The 13,701-nt window shown below is 30.7% G+C and overlaps 3 protein-coding genes across 4 annotated transcripts; 1 reads left to right on the top strand and 2 right to left on the bottom strand.

Annotated features, from left to right (window-relative positions):
- Window positions 1–218: 218 nt before the first annotated feature.
- Window positions 219–4,579, bottom strand: LOC116765239 (NADH dehydrogenase [ubiquinone] flavoprotein 1, mitochondrial). The gene is made up of 8 exons (XM_032654659.2): window positions 4,420–4,579; window positions 4,081–4,284; window positions 2,924–3,216; window positions 2,508–2,738; window positions 1,940–2,172; window positions 1,473–1,676; window positions 1,220–1,287; window positions 219–971 (listed from the first exon to the last, which is right to left on the bottom strand). The coding sequence occupies exons 1-8, from the start codon at window positions 4,466–4,468 to the stop codon at window positions 832–834; spliced, it is 1,422 nt and encodes a 473-aa protein (XP_032510550.1). The 5' UTR covers window positions 4,469–4,579; the 3' UTR covers window positions 219–831.
- Window positions 4,580–4,775: 196 nt separating this feature from the next.
- On the top strand, window positions 4,776–6,425 carry LOC116779481 (beta-lactamase-like protein 2 homolog). Of its 2 annotated transcripts, XM_032673782.2 has the most exons (5): window positions 4,776–4,862; window positions 5,090–5,326; window positions 5,421–5,581; window positions 5,673–5,998; window positions 6,078–6,425. In XM_032673782.2, the coding sequence occupies exons 2-5, from the start codon at window positions 5,205–5,207 to the stop codon at window positions 6,348–6,350; spliced, it is 882 nt and encodes a 293-aa protein (XP_032529673.1). In that variant the 5' UTR covers window positions 4,776–4,862; window positions 5,090–5,204; the 3' UTR covers window positions 6,351–6,425. The 2 variants fall into 2 exon arrangements, with proteins under 2 accessions (XP_032529673.1, XP_032529672.1); XM_032673781.2 differs by lacking the exon at window positions 4,776–4,862 and having other exon boundaries at window positions 4,974–5,326.
- Window positions 6,426–6,464: 39 nt separating this feature from the next.
- Window positions 6,465–12,843, bottom strand: LOC116779480 (mRNA-capping enzyme). The gene is made up of 12 exons (XM_032673780.2): window positions 12,510–12,843; window positions 12,294–12,430; window positions 12,038–12,205; window positions 11,651–11,751; window positions 11,272–11,344; window positions 10,810–11,031; window positions 10,453–10,585; window positions 10,100–10,245; window positions 9,249–9,414; window positions 8,486–8,586; window positions 7,817–8,007; window positions 6,465–7,459 (listed from the first exon to the last, which is right to left on the bottom strand). The coding sequence occupies exons 1-12, from the start codon at window positions 12,681–12,683 to the stop codon at window positions 7,344–7,346; spliced, it is 1,728 nt and encodes a 575-aa protein (XP_032529671.1). The 5' UTR covers window positions 12,684–12,843; the 3' UTR covers window positions 6,465–7,343.
- Between the last annotated feature and the right edge of the window lie 858 nt (window positions 12,844–13,701).

Below are 13,701 nucleotides of genomic sequence, written 5' to 3'. Positions count from 1 at the left end.
TGTGGTTAACTTCTAAAACTGGTTAATAACTAAACAATTTTATTCCGATTAGCGTCGACATCTCGCCTCGTGCTGTCGGCGCTAGCGACGTTTTATATCAAGCTTCGTATTTTTATTTCGAAATACCTTAGATCATACACGGTTATAAAAAATAATATGAAGGCATATTATAAAGCATTGTGTAACAAATTGAGGCCAATGAAATTAAAACAAAATCATGAAGGTCTTTATAAAATCACGTTTATTATGATCGATCGGAACGTAACAGATGGCGGTAATATTAATTATAGAATTTTATGGAAGCGCCATCTGTGGGCGGTTGAAGTGAACAGAGTTAATGTCACCTCGAGGCGAGTAAAGAAAATTAAATAGTTTATATATTAAAATACAATAATCGTCACAGAGCTGATGAAGGAACCAATGCATTATAAATACATAATTTTGTATGGACGTCGGTAGGTATATGTTCAGGAAGTCTAATTGTTAGTAAGGCGCAATGTAACACAGACACTGATCTCTTGACGTGGTGCATCTGTAGAGGGCTCACAGCGGGATGTAATAGAAGGAATATTTGTAAAGTGTCATCTACTTTATTATTCTAGCATTACACTGCACACCGGGCGACGTTTGTACAATTTGTTTGTTTATTTTCTTTGACCGACGCCCACATAACTATATAACACTCTAAGATCCAATCTAATATCTAGGTTCACCGAAAAGTGATAAAAATAATAAACATGTGATTTTTCAGCTGTCTAACATTTTCGGTGTACTAGACCTAGTTTCGTAGTTCATACATAGATGTCGTTAACATTGATTTATTAAAGATGTTTAGTACAATCTCTCAGCAAGACTTGGTCCGTGAGCGGCGGCATATACCGCCATACGTCGCTCGAGTTCAGGCCGGAAGTGACGTATAAGACCTTGAACCGGCCACGCGGCGCCATCACCCAAAGCGCAGATTGTGTGTCCTGTAATAAAGATTACTATGCACTATGACGATTTATCCTTGTATCTTTAATTATTAACTTTCTTAATTGCCGCTACGGTCTTAACGACCACCTAGATGAGGTAAAAATTTAAACATTTATGCCGTTTGATGTTTCTATAACATGTAGGTTAGAGATTTTGCATTTTCAAGCACTTCGGGAGTTATAAAAGAAATAATTTGCAGTCTCTCTGTAACTGTTTTGCTTTAGTTGTTATTAACATTACGAACCTTCAATTTGTTTAGATATTTCCCACAGCATGTCGATTTCCTTCGGCGACGCATTGCCATCGACAAATCTTGAACAAAATGTAACATTATTAAATATACACACAAGAGATATAACAGAAAAATCCGTTTTATATTCTTTACAATCGCTGGACCGATTTTGACGAGACTTCAGATAGGTGTGATGCAATAAAAAATAACTATTCAATGCATACAAAGTCAAAGCCGCAATATTTAAGTATAGAATTCAACCAACCTGTATATAATCTTGTTCATCCAAGAGACGCCTTCTCTACAGGGTGTGCATTGCCCGCACGATTCGTGCTTGTAGAACATGATGAGTCTAGCGATGGCTTTCACTATGTCAGTGGACTTGTCCATGACTATAATGGCAGCAGTTCCTAAGGAAGTCTGCACAGCGACCAGGCCGTCAAAGTCCATTATTGCTGTTTCGCATACACTGAGGAATATATAATTTTATATCACATACTTTATTACTCCACCGATTTACTACGTATATTTGTCACTAGATGTCGCTGTGTAAAAACACAGTGGCGTTCACAATTTTAATTTGATGTGGTAAATACATATATTATTACTTAATATATTTTAAAAATATCCTTGAAATTTAAATCACCCATCCATGTAAAATTATTTGAGTCAATGTTAAATAATGATAAATAATTAAATAGTATATTGATAGTATTTTATCAATATACAAACTCTTTGGGTATGAGTGGTGTTGATGATCCTCCTGGTATGATAGCCAATAAGTTATCCCAGCCCCCGCAGACGCCGCCGGCGTGTCTCTCGATGAGTTCTTTGAGAGGGATGCTCATTTCCTCCTCAACTGTACACGGCGTGTTCACGTGACCGGAAATGTTGAACAACTTGGTGCCGCTGTTCCTAGCTCGGCCGAATGACGCGAACCATGACCCACCGCGGCGACAGATTGTCTAGAATCAAAAAAAAAAATACTGCACAGTCTTTTTTTTACTAGAAATAATTAAAGGTTAGATTCTTTAGGAACAAAAAACCTTTTTTTCTTCGATGATAATAAAAAAACTTGTTTGATGATAATAAGTTACATTTAAGTAAGGGTTCTGATAAAAGAAAAGTATTTATGAAACTCATTTTTGAGTGCATTAACTTCAGAAATGTTGGGATGCGATCTCATTTACTTATATGATATGTTTATTTTCCAAAGTATAACATAAAATTGAGTGATAAAAAAAAACATGATCGAAGTATTTGTTTATGGTGCTTTATGAGAAAATTCTAATTGTGTTACCGGTGAAACAGCAATGGTCTCAACATTGTTGACGGTAGTAGGGCATCCAAAGAGTCCGACATCAGCTGGGAAGGGGGGCTTCAAGCGTGGCTTGCCTTGCTTGCCTTCAATGGACTCTATAAGGGCAGTCTCCTCCCCACAGATATAAGCTCCGGCGCCGCGGTGAACGAATACATCAAAGTTGTAGCCGGAGCCACATGCATTCTTACCAATCAAACCAGCTTGATAAGCCTGGAACAAACAAATACGTATTCACCATATAATTGATCATGAAAATTGCCTATTCAAGTCACATAATATTAAGACACGTCAACAGTTAAATTAATAATATAATTTATCTATAATAAATGAAGAGATATTTTTTTTTTATCAAACAATATTAAAATAAAGGTGACACAGTCCATATATCTACTTACTTCAGCAATAGCCACTTGCAAGTTGCTGGCTTCATTATAGAACTCGCCTCTTATATAAATATAAGCTGCCTGGGCGCCCATAGCAGCACCAGCTATCAGGCAACCTTCAACAAGCTTGTGGGGATCATGTCTCATGATCTCACGATCTTTACAAGTTCCCGGTTCACCCTCATCAGCGTTAACAACCAGGTATTTTGGCCTCCCGTCAGAGGGCTTGTTCATAAATGACCATTTCATTCCAGTGGGAAAACCGGCACCACCACGACCCCGCAAACCAGATGTCTTGAGTTCATCTAGAATTGGTGGAAATTGTTATTTATACATAAAAAAGTAATATTAATTATCTCAATGATTTTCGATTCTGTGCATCTAATTTTTAAACTACATATTATGACTTTAATGATATAAATTCAGATGTATCTGATATTTTTTTAAAGAGTCGTTGAAAATAGAGAGAATTATTGAACGAAAGTTAAAAGAAATGACAAGAACATGTAACATTACATACACTATGTAATAACATATAAATAAAATATATGTTGGCTAAATAATTTTGACATTTCCAAAAGTTGAAAAGAACAAGTTGTTAGTGATGTGGGCAAAAGTTGTTTTTAACCTTGAAGGCATTAAAATAAAACATTCAATAGTGTGATTGTATTTTTTTTGATCTTATAAAATTCATAATATTTCCATTATTATTATTATTATTCTGTTTATTTGTTTGCTTCAGTTGGAGAAGATAGAAGAATGTACACAATTAAACATTTTTTTTATATTTTTTGACAACACTGACCTCATAAACATCTCTATAACATTGATTTTTAAGTATTGAATTAATTAACAACTCAATTATGAAATGATATCAGTTCTAAGTACATTGATCTTAAATTTTACCATGAGAAAACTATCAACAAGGACATAAAACAAAATGATGTGTAAAAAGTCTTATGTAAAAATGATATTTCATTAATACATTCCAATAAACTAACTTCATTTAATATTTAATTGTACAACTCTGCTAGAGGTAATGATGAGATACAGCTAAACTGATTCAATCTATTACAAACACAGACAGTAATAGTTACATTGACAATGTCATTCAACTTAAGTTTAAATCTTGAAACTATCCCATATATTTATATAAAATTTGTACTTACTGACAATCCAGTCTGTTCCTTTTAATATAATCTCCTTCGTCTTATACCAATCGCCCCGCTGCAAAGCTCCTCTCAGTCGCCAGTCGTGTCTTCCATACAAATTGGTGAAAATCCTGTCGCTATCAGCCAATGGTCCAAAACTAGTCTTAGTTTGTTGAAAACGTACAGAACCATTATTGACAGCAACTAGGGGTCCGACAAATCCTGAGGATATATGTCAAAATATTATGTAAGATCTCACTGCGCATTAAAGACATAAGATAGAAATGGCTAAATTCAAGGCCATCTTGTTAAAATACAGTAAATATATAACAATTCAACTATTGAAGAATACATTACCTAATTGATTTTTGGACCCGTGGATTATTCTCGCCAGCGCACCAGCCATTTTTCCAATTTTAATGTGAACCTCAAATGTCAAAATTATGACAATTCTCCACAATAACAACACAATGTCATCATTAAAACAGACTATATTTGAGCTAAAATACAAGAAGGTACAAAAACATATAAATCAACAAAGAAAAAATACAGAACACAAAATAGCAGTTTAAAATATAAAAAGAATAATAAATACTTTAACTAAAAGAAATTGGTATTCTAATTTAAAGTATTTTAAAACTAATGAAAAATTAAAACTGCAAGAAATATAAAGCTTGGCTATGTTCTTGAATTAAATTAATTTAACACTTTCAAATTATAAAATTATTATGTAATAAAATTATACCTACAAATATTAATTATAATAAATATACGGAAAGACTACACTCCAAAAATATATGGTAAATGATATTTTTACCCTTCTAAGGTTTAGGAAACCTTATATTCTCATAAAAGAATAACATTTTTTAAGTATACTATATATGATTATTGAATTATTGACAATAATATTTCTTCTGACGTGTAAAAATCTATCAAGCCATTTTATTAGGCATTAATTTTGACCTTTATCCGTTGCTATAAATGTTTATTTTACGTGATATTATTTTTTTTGTATTAACTCCTCTAGATTTATTTTGAAAATAAAATAATAGCTCAGTACTCGATAAATACCTGAAGTAACCGCAACAGTTATTGGTCTCTTAAAATAATCTTCTTTTGAACCATTAAGAGAATATTTTATAATGGCAGCCGCAATTCCTGCTATTACTAAATTGTCTAGCAGGATCATAAGAATTCTCGGCTGTAACCCTGGGCCTATGACATTACAAGGTACTAATACTTATTTAATTGGAACAGGAAAAAAGTGAGTATAATTTATTATAACCTGATGTTTTTATTCAAGAATATTTAATAGTTAATATTTTCGTCTACTATATGAAAGGCAATTATTTTCACAGCCGCATCCTACTTGACGCGGGTGACAAAAATGTTGGAGAATATCAAAAACATTTATCAGATGTGGTTAATTCTGAACAACTGAATATAGAACACATAGTTGTGACACATTGGCATCATGATCACATTGGTGGGGTTGAAAATTTATATGGGTCTATCGCAAGTATGTTTTTGAAGACAATATTTTTAAAATTTTTCAAATTTTCAAACACATCTGTGTAATATAGAATTCATATGACAACATGAAATTTTAGAAACCCCAAAAGTTTGGAAACACAAATGCGATCCTAACGATAGACCAGATGATGATTTACCAAAGAAAATCCCACTTAATTGGTTGTCAGATGGACAAGAAATTAAGGTAGAAGGTGCAACAGTAAAGGTGCACCACACACCAGGACACACGACAGATCATGTGGTACTTATGTTAATGGAAGAGAATATACTCTTTAGTGGTGATTGCATACTCGGTGAGGGGACAGCTGTGTTTGAAGATTTATATACTTATATGAAAAGTCTACAAAAAATTCTAGACCTGAATCCTGGAACAATATATCCCGGCCATGGAAATGTTGTTGATGTAAAATATTTGATTTAATATGTTTATTCATAATAATTTTACTGTAGAATGTATCATTTATATTTTCTTGCTGTTTTAGGATCCCATAGAAAAAATTCAATATTACATTGCTCACAGAAATCAGAGAGAGGAACAAATTCTTGAAACTTTAAGGAATAATTCTGATAAACAATTAAATGAAATGGATTTGGTGCAATTGATATACACTGAGACCCCGGAACATCTTTGGGCTGCTGCTGCTTACAACGTTAACCATCATTTAACAAAACTAACTAAAGAGAATAAAATAAAAAGTATAAATAGAGATGGTGAAACAAGATGGCAGTATGTAGTTGTGCAAAGTAACTTGTAATGTCATTTTATTGGCATTATAAATGATGGCCCACTATTGTTTCTGTTGAATCATTAAATAAATTTACAGCCTTTATTAGGTATATAATTTTTTTGGGTCTTAATAAAACAGCTCTTCATTGGATAACCGAGTTTATTACACTTATATTATTATATTTAACACTTGCGGTATCCAATTCCGGGCCACTTTCAAAATATACATTTCAAAACAGCATTGGTTGCATTATATTTTGGCTTCACAGAATTTATTATACACATATAAGAAGAAATAATTCATTTGTTGTTAACTAAAAGATGGTGCCATAATTAATTTTACTAACATTTTTATTAAATACTGTATGTAGTTGTTTTGTAAGTGGTCTTATTGTAATAGTTACCTTATGATCACATTGTGTATTAAAAAATGATATTAATAGAAAAATTCGTTCGGATTTCGGTATGATTAATGAAACAAAGGCTTAATCAGAAAATGGTGTAATGTAAAGTTACATTGTAATTCAAGAATTCAGCGTATGTGGCCTTCGTTACCAGTTTCTTATAATTCCTCGCACTTAGTATCAATGTAGGATATGAAAAAGAAACGAAACGTTTCGTTTGTATACGATGCAAACTCGTACTAAACATACAAACATCATCAATAAGACATGAATGGTATAGAATATTATGGGTTCGTAATAGACTGTACTACAAGAAAAGATTGTAACTAACAGCCTTTATTCTATGTTCAAATTTATAATTATACGGCATCGTAAGAATAAAAATATATTTTTATTAAGAGCATCATTCATGTTGACAGTTAACAGTGCCGCTGTGGTCATTTTGATTGAAGAGTGATTAAAAAAAAAAAGATTATCGTTTAATGCATTCTTTATGGAGGAAAATTTTAATAGATATTTAGATTTAGTTATATATTCATATAACACAATACAAAACCTGATGATGTCGACGTGACCTGCGAATTATCTATATTCTATAATAGATAACAATATCAATGTTATTCGAGCCGTGGTCGTTTTGATTGATTTATGTCTGGTTTTCTGTAAGAGTTGTATTTAATGAAGTCCAACAGATATTCCTTTGTGACCGGATTAACGATACTCTCCATTACAGCTGTAAGAAGATACATAAATTGATGTAGTTCTCATTAAAAGTGCATACATTGGCAATTTATAAATATTTATATATAAAAAAGGCTATTTCCTGAGTTTTATGGAGGGGCTAGCTACATGCCATGAACCATTCCACAAATATAACTACCTAACCGTCATATAAACGTGTTTGGCAGCTTATGAGGTGTACCTAAACTGTTGGAACAGCTGTTCCGTTCATTTAAAGTGGCAAACACTAGTAGACATTAAAATGAATTTTCATATTTATACATAGTATTTATATGAGCAGTATATAAGGCATAATAAACAAAAATTTTGTTTTTGACAACGATGACCTTCATAAAGATTTTCGACCTACCTTTAGCTGTTGTGTAGGAGTTTGGAAACGACTTATCCGTTCGTTCCCTCATGAAGACCCAGCAGCGGTTGACTAGCTTGCATTCAATTATCTTGTTGTTTAAATGCTTGATTTTCTTATTATATGCTGTCCATCCAAAGGGGACGTTCGATCCGCCGACATATAAGTTGCCTTTCGTTTCGGAAACAAGTCTGATAAAGAACATTAATTGTCTGTTAACGAATACACTGGCACGCGTGAAACAGTCAATAGTTGACTTCTATTAGCCCAATATGCCTTAGAAAGTTAAAAGAAAGCTGCTACATACAAACATAACTAAGAATTAAGTACCATGCCAAGGAAAGTGACATCATATTAAAAAAACTGCATCTCAATCGGTCCATCCTTTTAAGAGCTACGATGCCATAGATATATACAGTATACACACAGCCATCAATATCAACATAACCTCCTTTTAACCTTCCGTTGGTAAAAAAATAATATACATAAATAATAATATATTAGTTGCAAGTATTATATGACTAAATTTATTATCTTTTAAATTATTAACCTCACAACAAAATAAGCAACTATATTGATAAACTGTTATTTGGCGTCGTAAAATTTTATTAAAAGAAAAAAAAAATTAGATAAATAGGAATAAAAAAAAAAAAAATTATAATGTCATACCCTAGTCCAGTCTCCTTTTCCAGAACAAGTTTAAAATCAATGCTGTTTTGATCACTTGGTTTCCATTTTAATATGAACTCGCAGGGACCACCTGAGTAGGGCTGAAAATAAAATTATTACAATACTAAAATTAATATATATATATATATATATATAAGTTGTTCAATATATTAATAAAATCAATACGGTATGTATGACAAGCAATCATTAGGAATGAAAAAAAAGCATTGGTTGGATAACAAAGTTACAAAAAATAAATCATGAAACAAAGGTGCTCTTTGAATAACATATTTTTGTATTATAAAACCACAAATAATGGTTTCACAATGTTGCCTTCAAAATAATGTGCTTGTATAATTATATTTTAATGCAATGCATAATGTTTCGGCTGAAACACGAATAGAAATTCAAATAGAAAATAAAGAATTATTCATTGACACAGACGGGATTTGAATGTACAGGCGGAATATAACTTGCCAGTCACTTTAATTATTATGTTATTGAGCTACAAATTAATTTAATTGGAACTTATGATGTTGGAATTAATCCTATTTGTGGCAATAGAGACGAAACCTCACAGCATTCCATGGATTCACTTTGCAAGTGCCGGGTCCATTGTTGCAGGGAGAGGAGCTTCAACAGTGCCTGGGACTTGCGACCCAGGTGTAGGTTTAAGGGGCCCCTATCTAACGCGCGTTAAACGCTCGCCTCCACCGTCCAAGCTCCTCTCTCTACCTAACCAGATTTGTATATATATTTGTACCATCTCTGATGGTTGAAAAATGAGTCCGTCAGGTTCATGATGCAGTGTCCTTATAAACTTATCCTCCAGTAAACTGTGTGCCATCCTTACATCCCAGAAACGTTTTATGATAACACTGAATGGTTCCAATTCTTTTCTTATATGACCGCTCACTATAGCTCGATTTCTTAAAAACAAGATTAAGATATGTACATATAATTATATATTTCTTTCATGATCTAAAATACATCCAAGACTTTTAGTTGTACTTTTTCTAATGTTACAGATAATGACTTCAGCAGCTTTTGCTTGTCACAGTAACAAACAAACATACATTCACATACAATTTCTCATTAAATATGATATGACATGTATAAAATCAAATACATATATATATATATTTAGATGAGTTGAGTATTGTATATAAATTCTGTCATTAATAAAAATATTTAATTTAATATCATTGAATGAATCATTACTTCAAAGCGAAACAAAGTAATTGTATTGTTTTTTTAAATTTTAAATGGATAAAGTGTCATATTTTATATTATTAAAGGAACTTTATTAATGTGTACTGGGTAGGTACTAGCTAGATACATACCATAGTTATCATAATTACGTAGTTATGATAACTATGTATTTTCTAAATTTAAAAATATACTCAGCTGTATGGATCTATGGTACACAATAAAGCCAGTTTTTCACATTAATAAACTCCAAATTAATTATTTTCCTGATGCTATATATTTTCTATATTTAAAAGAAAACAAGTTTAGTTTATTCAATTCACTAGTGACAAAATTAAAATTCATTACATATAATCATGAAAAAGTTTCCGTTAACTTTTAAGACTACCATTATCTTTCTCTTACCTGGGATTAACGATTTCCACTTCTATACAATGAAGCCTAACCGGATAAAAGTGTTCTCTGCCTACATTCGTATCTTCAAACCTTATTATATCATAAATTAAATATCTCGGTTTTTCTCTACCATCAACTTTGTCTATAACCATTTCCTGAGAACAAAAAAATATATAAATATTATCTTACTGAAACTTAAGATATGAAAAAAGTTCAATAGGAAATTATAGAAATAATAATTATTTCAGTTCAAATAAACAATCAATACATTAATGCGTATTATGTTAAAATAAAGGCAAATAATGTTATACTTATATAATGTTCTAGCTGTTATATTTATAATGATTCTATTAATAACCCACTCCGTCTAGTAAAGTTTTCCGCAGATGCCTCGGTTTTGTGTTATGAGGAAATTTTAAATTGTCCACTTTAAATATACAATTATCTCTATCTATCATGTAAACTTCGTCATCGTCTACAATAAGCATCATGTATCTGAAATGAATTGAGATTATTTTTAACAAACTTGCCCGCCGGCTCATTTGAAATACATGTATACACTTTAAAACACATTAAATATGAAAGAAATCCTATATTCAACATTATTTATGTTCATATATGTGTAAAAGTATATGAACCAGAGTCTAGCATTTTACTTGTAGGTTTTAATACATGAAAAAAAATATATTATTAAGTTATCATAATGTAAATAATATCACCTAACACCATCAGCTTTCCAAGACACTTGATAGGGGTACTTTTGCAAATTTTCTATATTTTTCCTAGTCATTGAAACCGGCTGTGCTCCAGGGAAATCATTCACTTTCCACTTCAAATATGAGGCCGCCGTTTCACGTATTGCATCGATTTTCTTCGTGTCAGTCAATAATGTTACTTTTTCGTGTTCTATCATGAACTTTTTGTTTATGTATTTCCCCTCCCTAAAAAATTTAAGAATACATCTATTATTCTATGACCTGGGCGTGGTATTATAATAATATTAAACTCGTTACTATGGTACTGTTTTATATCTCTAAAATCTCAATACTGCTAAGTCATAAAGATTTACATACAGACGATTGAATAAAATTGAAGTAGCATCTAACTACTACTTACAAAATTTGTCCTAGAAATTTTATAAGAGTTTTATTACTTTTAATTTATTCATAGTATAATCATACCTCTTTCTTGAAGAATTACTCTGTGAGTGACTAGAGCCATCTCTATCATTGTCATCATAATCAATTTGTTCTTCTGTGAATTTAATTCCAAAAATTATTGTATTATATATTAAAAAAACATTTAAAAGTTGTTAATGAAATTCTAAGAGTAATTGCTAAAGAATATTCCTTCCAGCTTCTTCAGTATATCAGATTAATAAAAACAAAAATTCTCAGAATCTGTATTCAAATGTTTTAATTTTAAACAGACTATCTTTAAACTAATTAAGATTTATTAGATTAATATATATTATGAAGTTCCTTCACTATTTCTACACCCATCAGATTATTTGGTCCTTCATAATTGGTTACTTGTTATAAAAAATTAATGTTTCTTTACCGTCACACCAATCGGGTAGCGTGGGAGCCTCCAACGCGCAATCACCTTTGAATCTTTTTATTAGTTCATCAATATAGTCTTGCTTGTAAATACCTGGCGGTCTAAAATCACATTACAACATTCTATATAACAATAATGGTATTCAAAAACATTATAACAAGAATTTGATCTATTAATATTAGGTACATTTTTAAAAATTTTGTTTATTTTTTTTTTCATATTTACCAAAAAGTTGTCACCAAAAGTAAAAAATGGTATTCTACAATATTGTTACTTTGTTAAATACTAATTGATTAAACATTTGTCTAAATTTCTTGCGATCAAAAAGATACATGTTATTTACTGGATATTTACATGCAAATATTAAAAAATAAAACAAATAAGTACCTCTCTTGAGCAAAATTAAAAATTGCAAAATCTACACTACAATCCTCCTGTATTATCATATAGGCGCAGAGAAGAAAACCAGTCCTGTTAAATCCATGAGTACAATGGACACCAATTAAATTGTTTGGATTTTGTGCAATATAATCACTCACAATATCTATAAACTGTCTGAAATTTGTAGGTTTAATGTTATTATATTGGTCATATGGATCTTTAATATATTCTGCATCATTGGCATAAACCAATAATTAAGTACTTTGTTTGTTGTTCTGAAGGTGTTTGCCCATGACCACGACATGATAATTTCTTATATATACACCCTCTGTTCTCCACTTCTGTTCTGTCGTAAAATCTTGTTGTATTCGTTAAATCTATCCATAAACCTAATCTTTTCTGTAATATTTAATAATTTATTAATTATAAGCAATGTGTTTTCTTAAGATGTTATATTGAAAAATCAATTAAAACTTACTTTATACTTCTTAACGTAGTCAAAAACCATTGATGGTGTAAATCGATACATTTCAGGTACATTGTGATTAAATTTCGAGTCCAGGGGTGTTTTAAAAGCAATAAATTTACCTGAAATTGGATGGTTACTTAAACGTGGACATTTAAGCCATCGATTTGGCAGCTGATCCGACATAATTTTTTATATAACAGGAATTCGTCGAGTCACTTTTTCTTATTTTTTAAATTGTTTTATGTTAACTTCACATCCGTTATTTAACTGTATTTAGACAATCACATATCAGTATAAATGTCGTAGAAAACTAGAAACATATGCGTAATGAACAATGAAGTGACAAATAATCGATTTCTATTTTAATCGATGACTAGCTTTTACTATCGATTTTTTATAAATCATAATATGAATTTCACAATTTAAATCGATTTTTGTAAATAATACCACTATGCGACATTAAAAAAATGTAAATAAATGCTCTAAATGGGACTACTTTATTAAAAATATTTGCACCAGTTTTACTTACAACGCTGTGATAAGTTGTGATACTTTTTGTATTTTTAAGTCCCAAAACAATTGATGCTGACCATAAAAATGTCTTCGATGTGTAAAACAAACCGAATCTGCTAGCAAAAGTGTTTTATAATTTTAAGATCCAACAATTATCATCATATTTCTGCCTCTTGTTATTTTTTACCTATTTTTGGAAAAAAATATTTGAATTTAGCAAAAAACTGAATTTTTTAAAACAAACTATTCAAATCTGTATTCATAATCTAAAAATCTCCCATCGGATTATTTTCTATACGTAATTTCATATTCAATAATCTGTAATGTAATAAATCGACTATTACACACAATTCACAGATCACTTTCAGACTATTGAAACTTTTGACGTTAATGAAAAGCTTTTTTAAAAAATATTTATTTTTAAATAAATACATAATATACTACTAAAAAGTTGTTTCTCTTGCGTTATATACAAGATAAAGTAAATAAATGATATTAATATTTATACCAAGTACTCTTGTGTACTGCTTAACATTTTTTATTAATTAAATCACCGGTGTGTATACGTAACTTATAAACACTTTAATTCTGTCTTATAACAATTTAATCTTTTTTTTGCACGTTGTACTAAAATTCATAATATGATAAATTAGTTGAACTCAAGTCCGAAGTTAAATAATTTAATAAA

Source organism: Danaus plexippus, chromosome 2 (assembly GCF_018135715.1).
Source record: "Danaus plexippus chromosome 2, MEX_DaPlex, whole genome shotgun sequence".
NCBI classification, from domain to species: domain Eukaryota; kingdom Metazoa; phylum Arthropoda; class Insecta; order Lepidoptera; family Nymphalidae; genus Danaus; species Danaus plexippus.
Note: the sequence above shows the minus strand (reverse complement) of the source record. Positions and strands in the feature narration are given on the sequence as shown.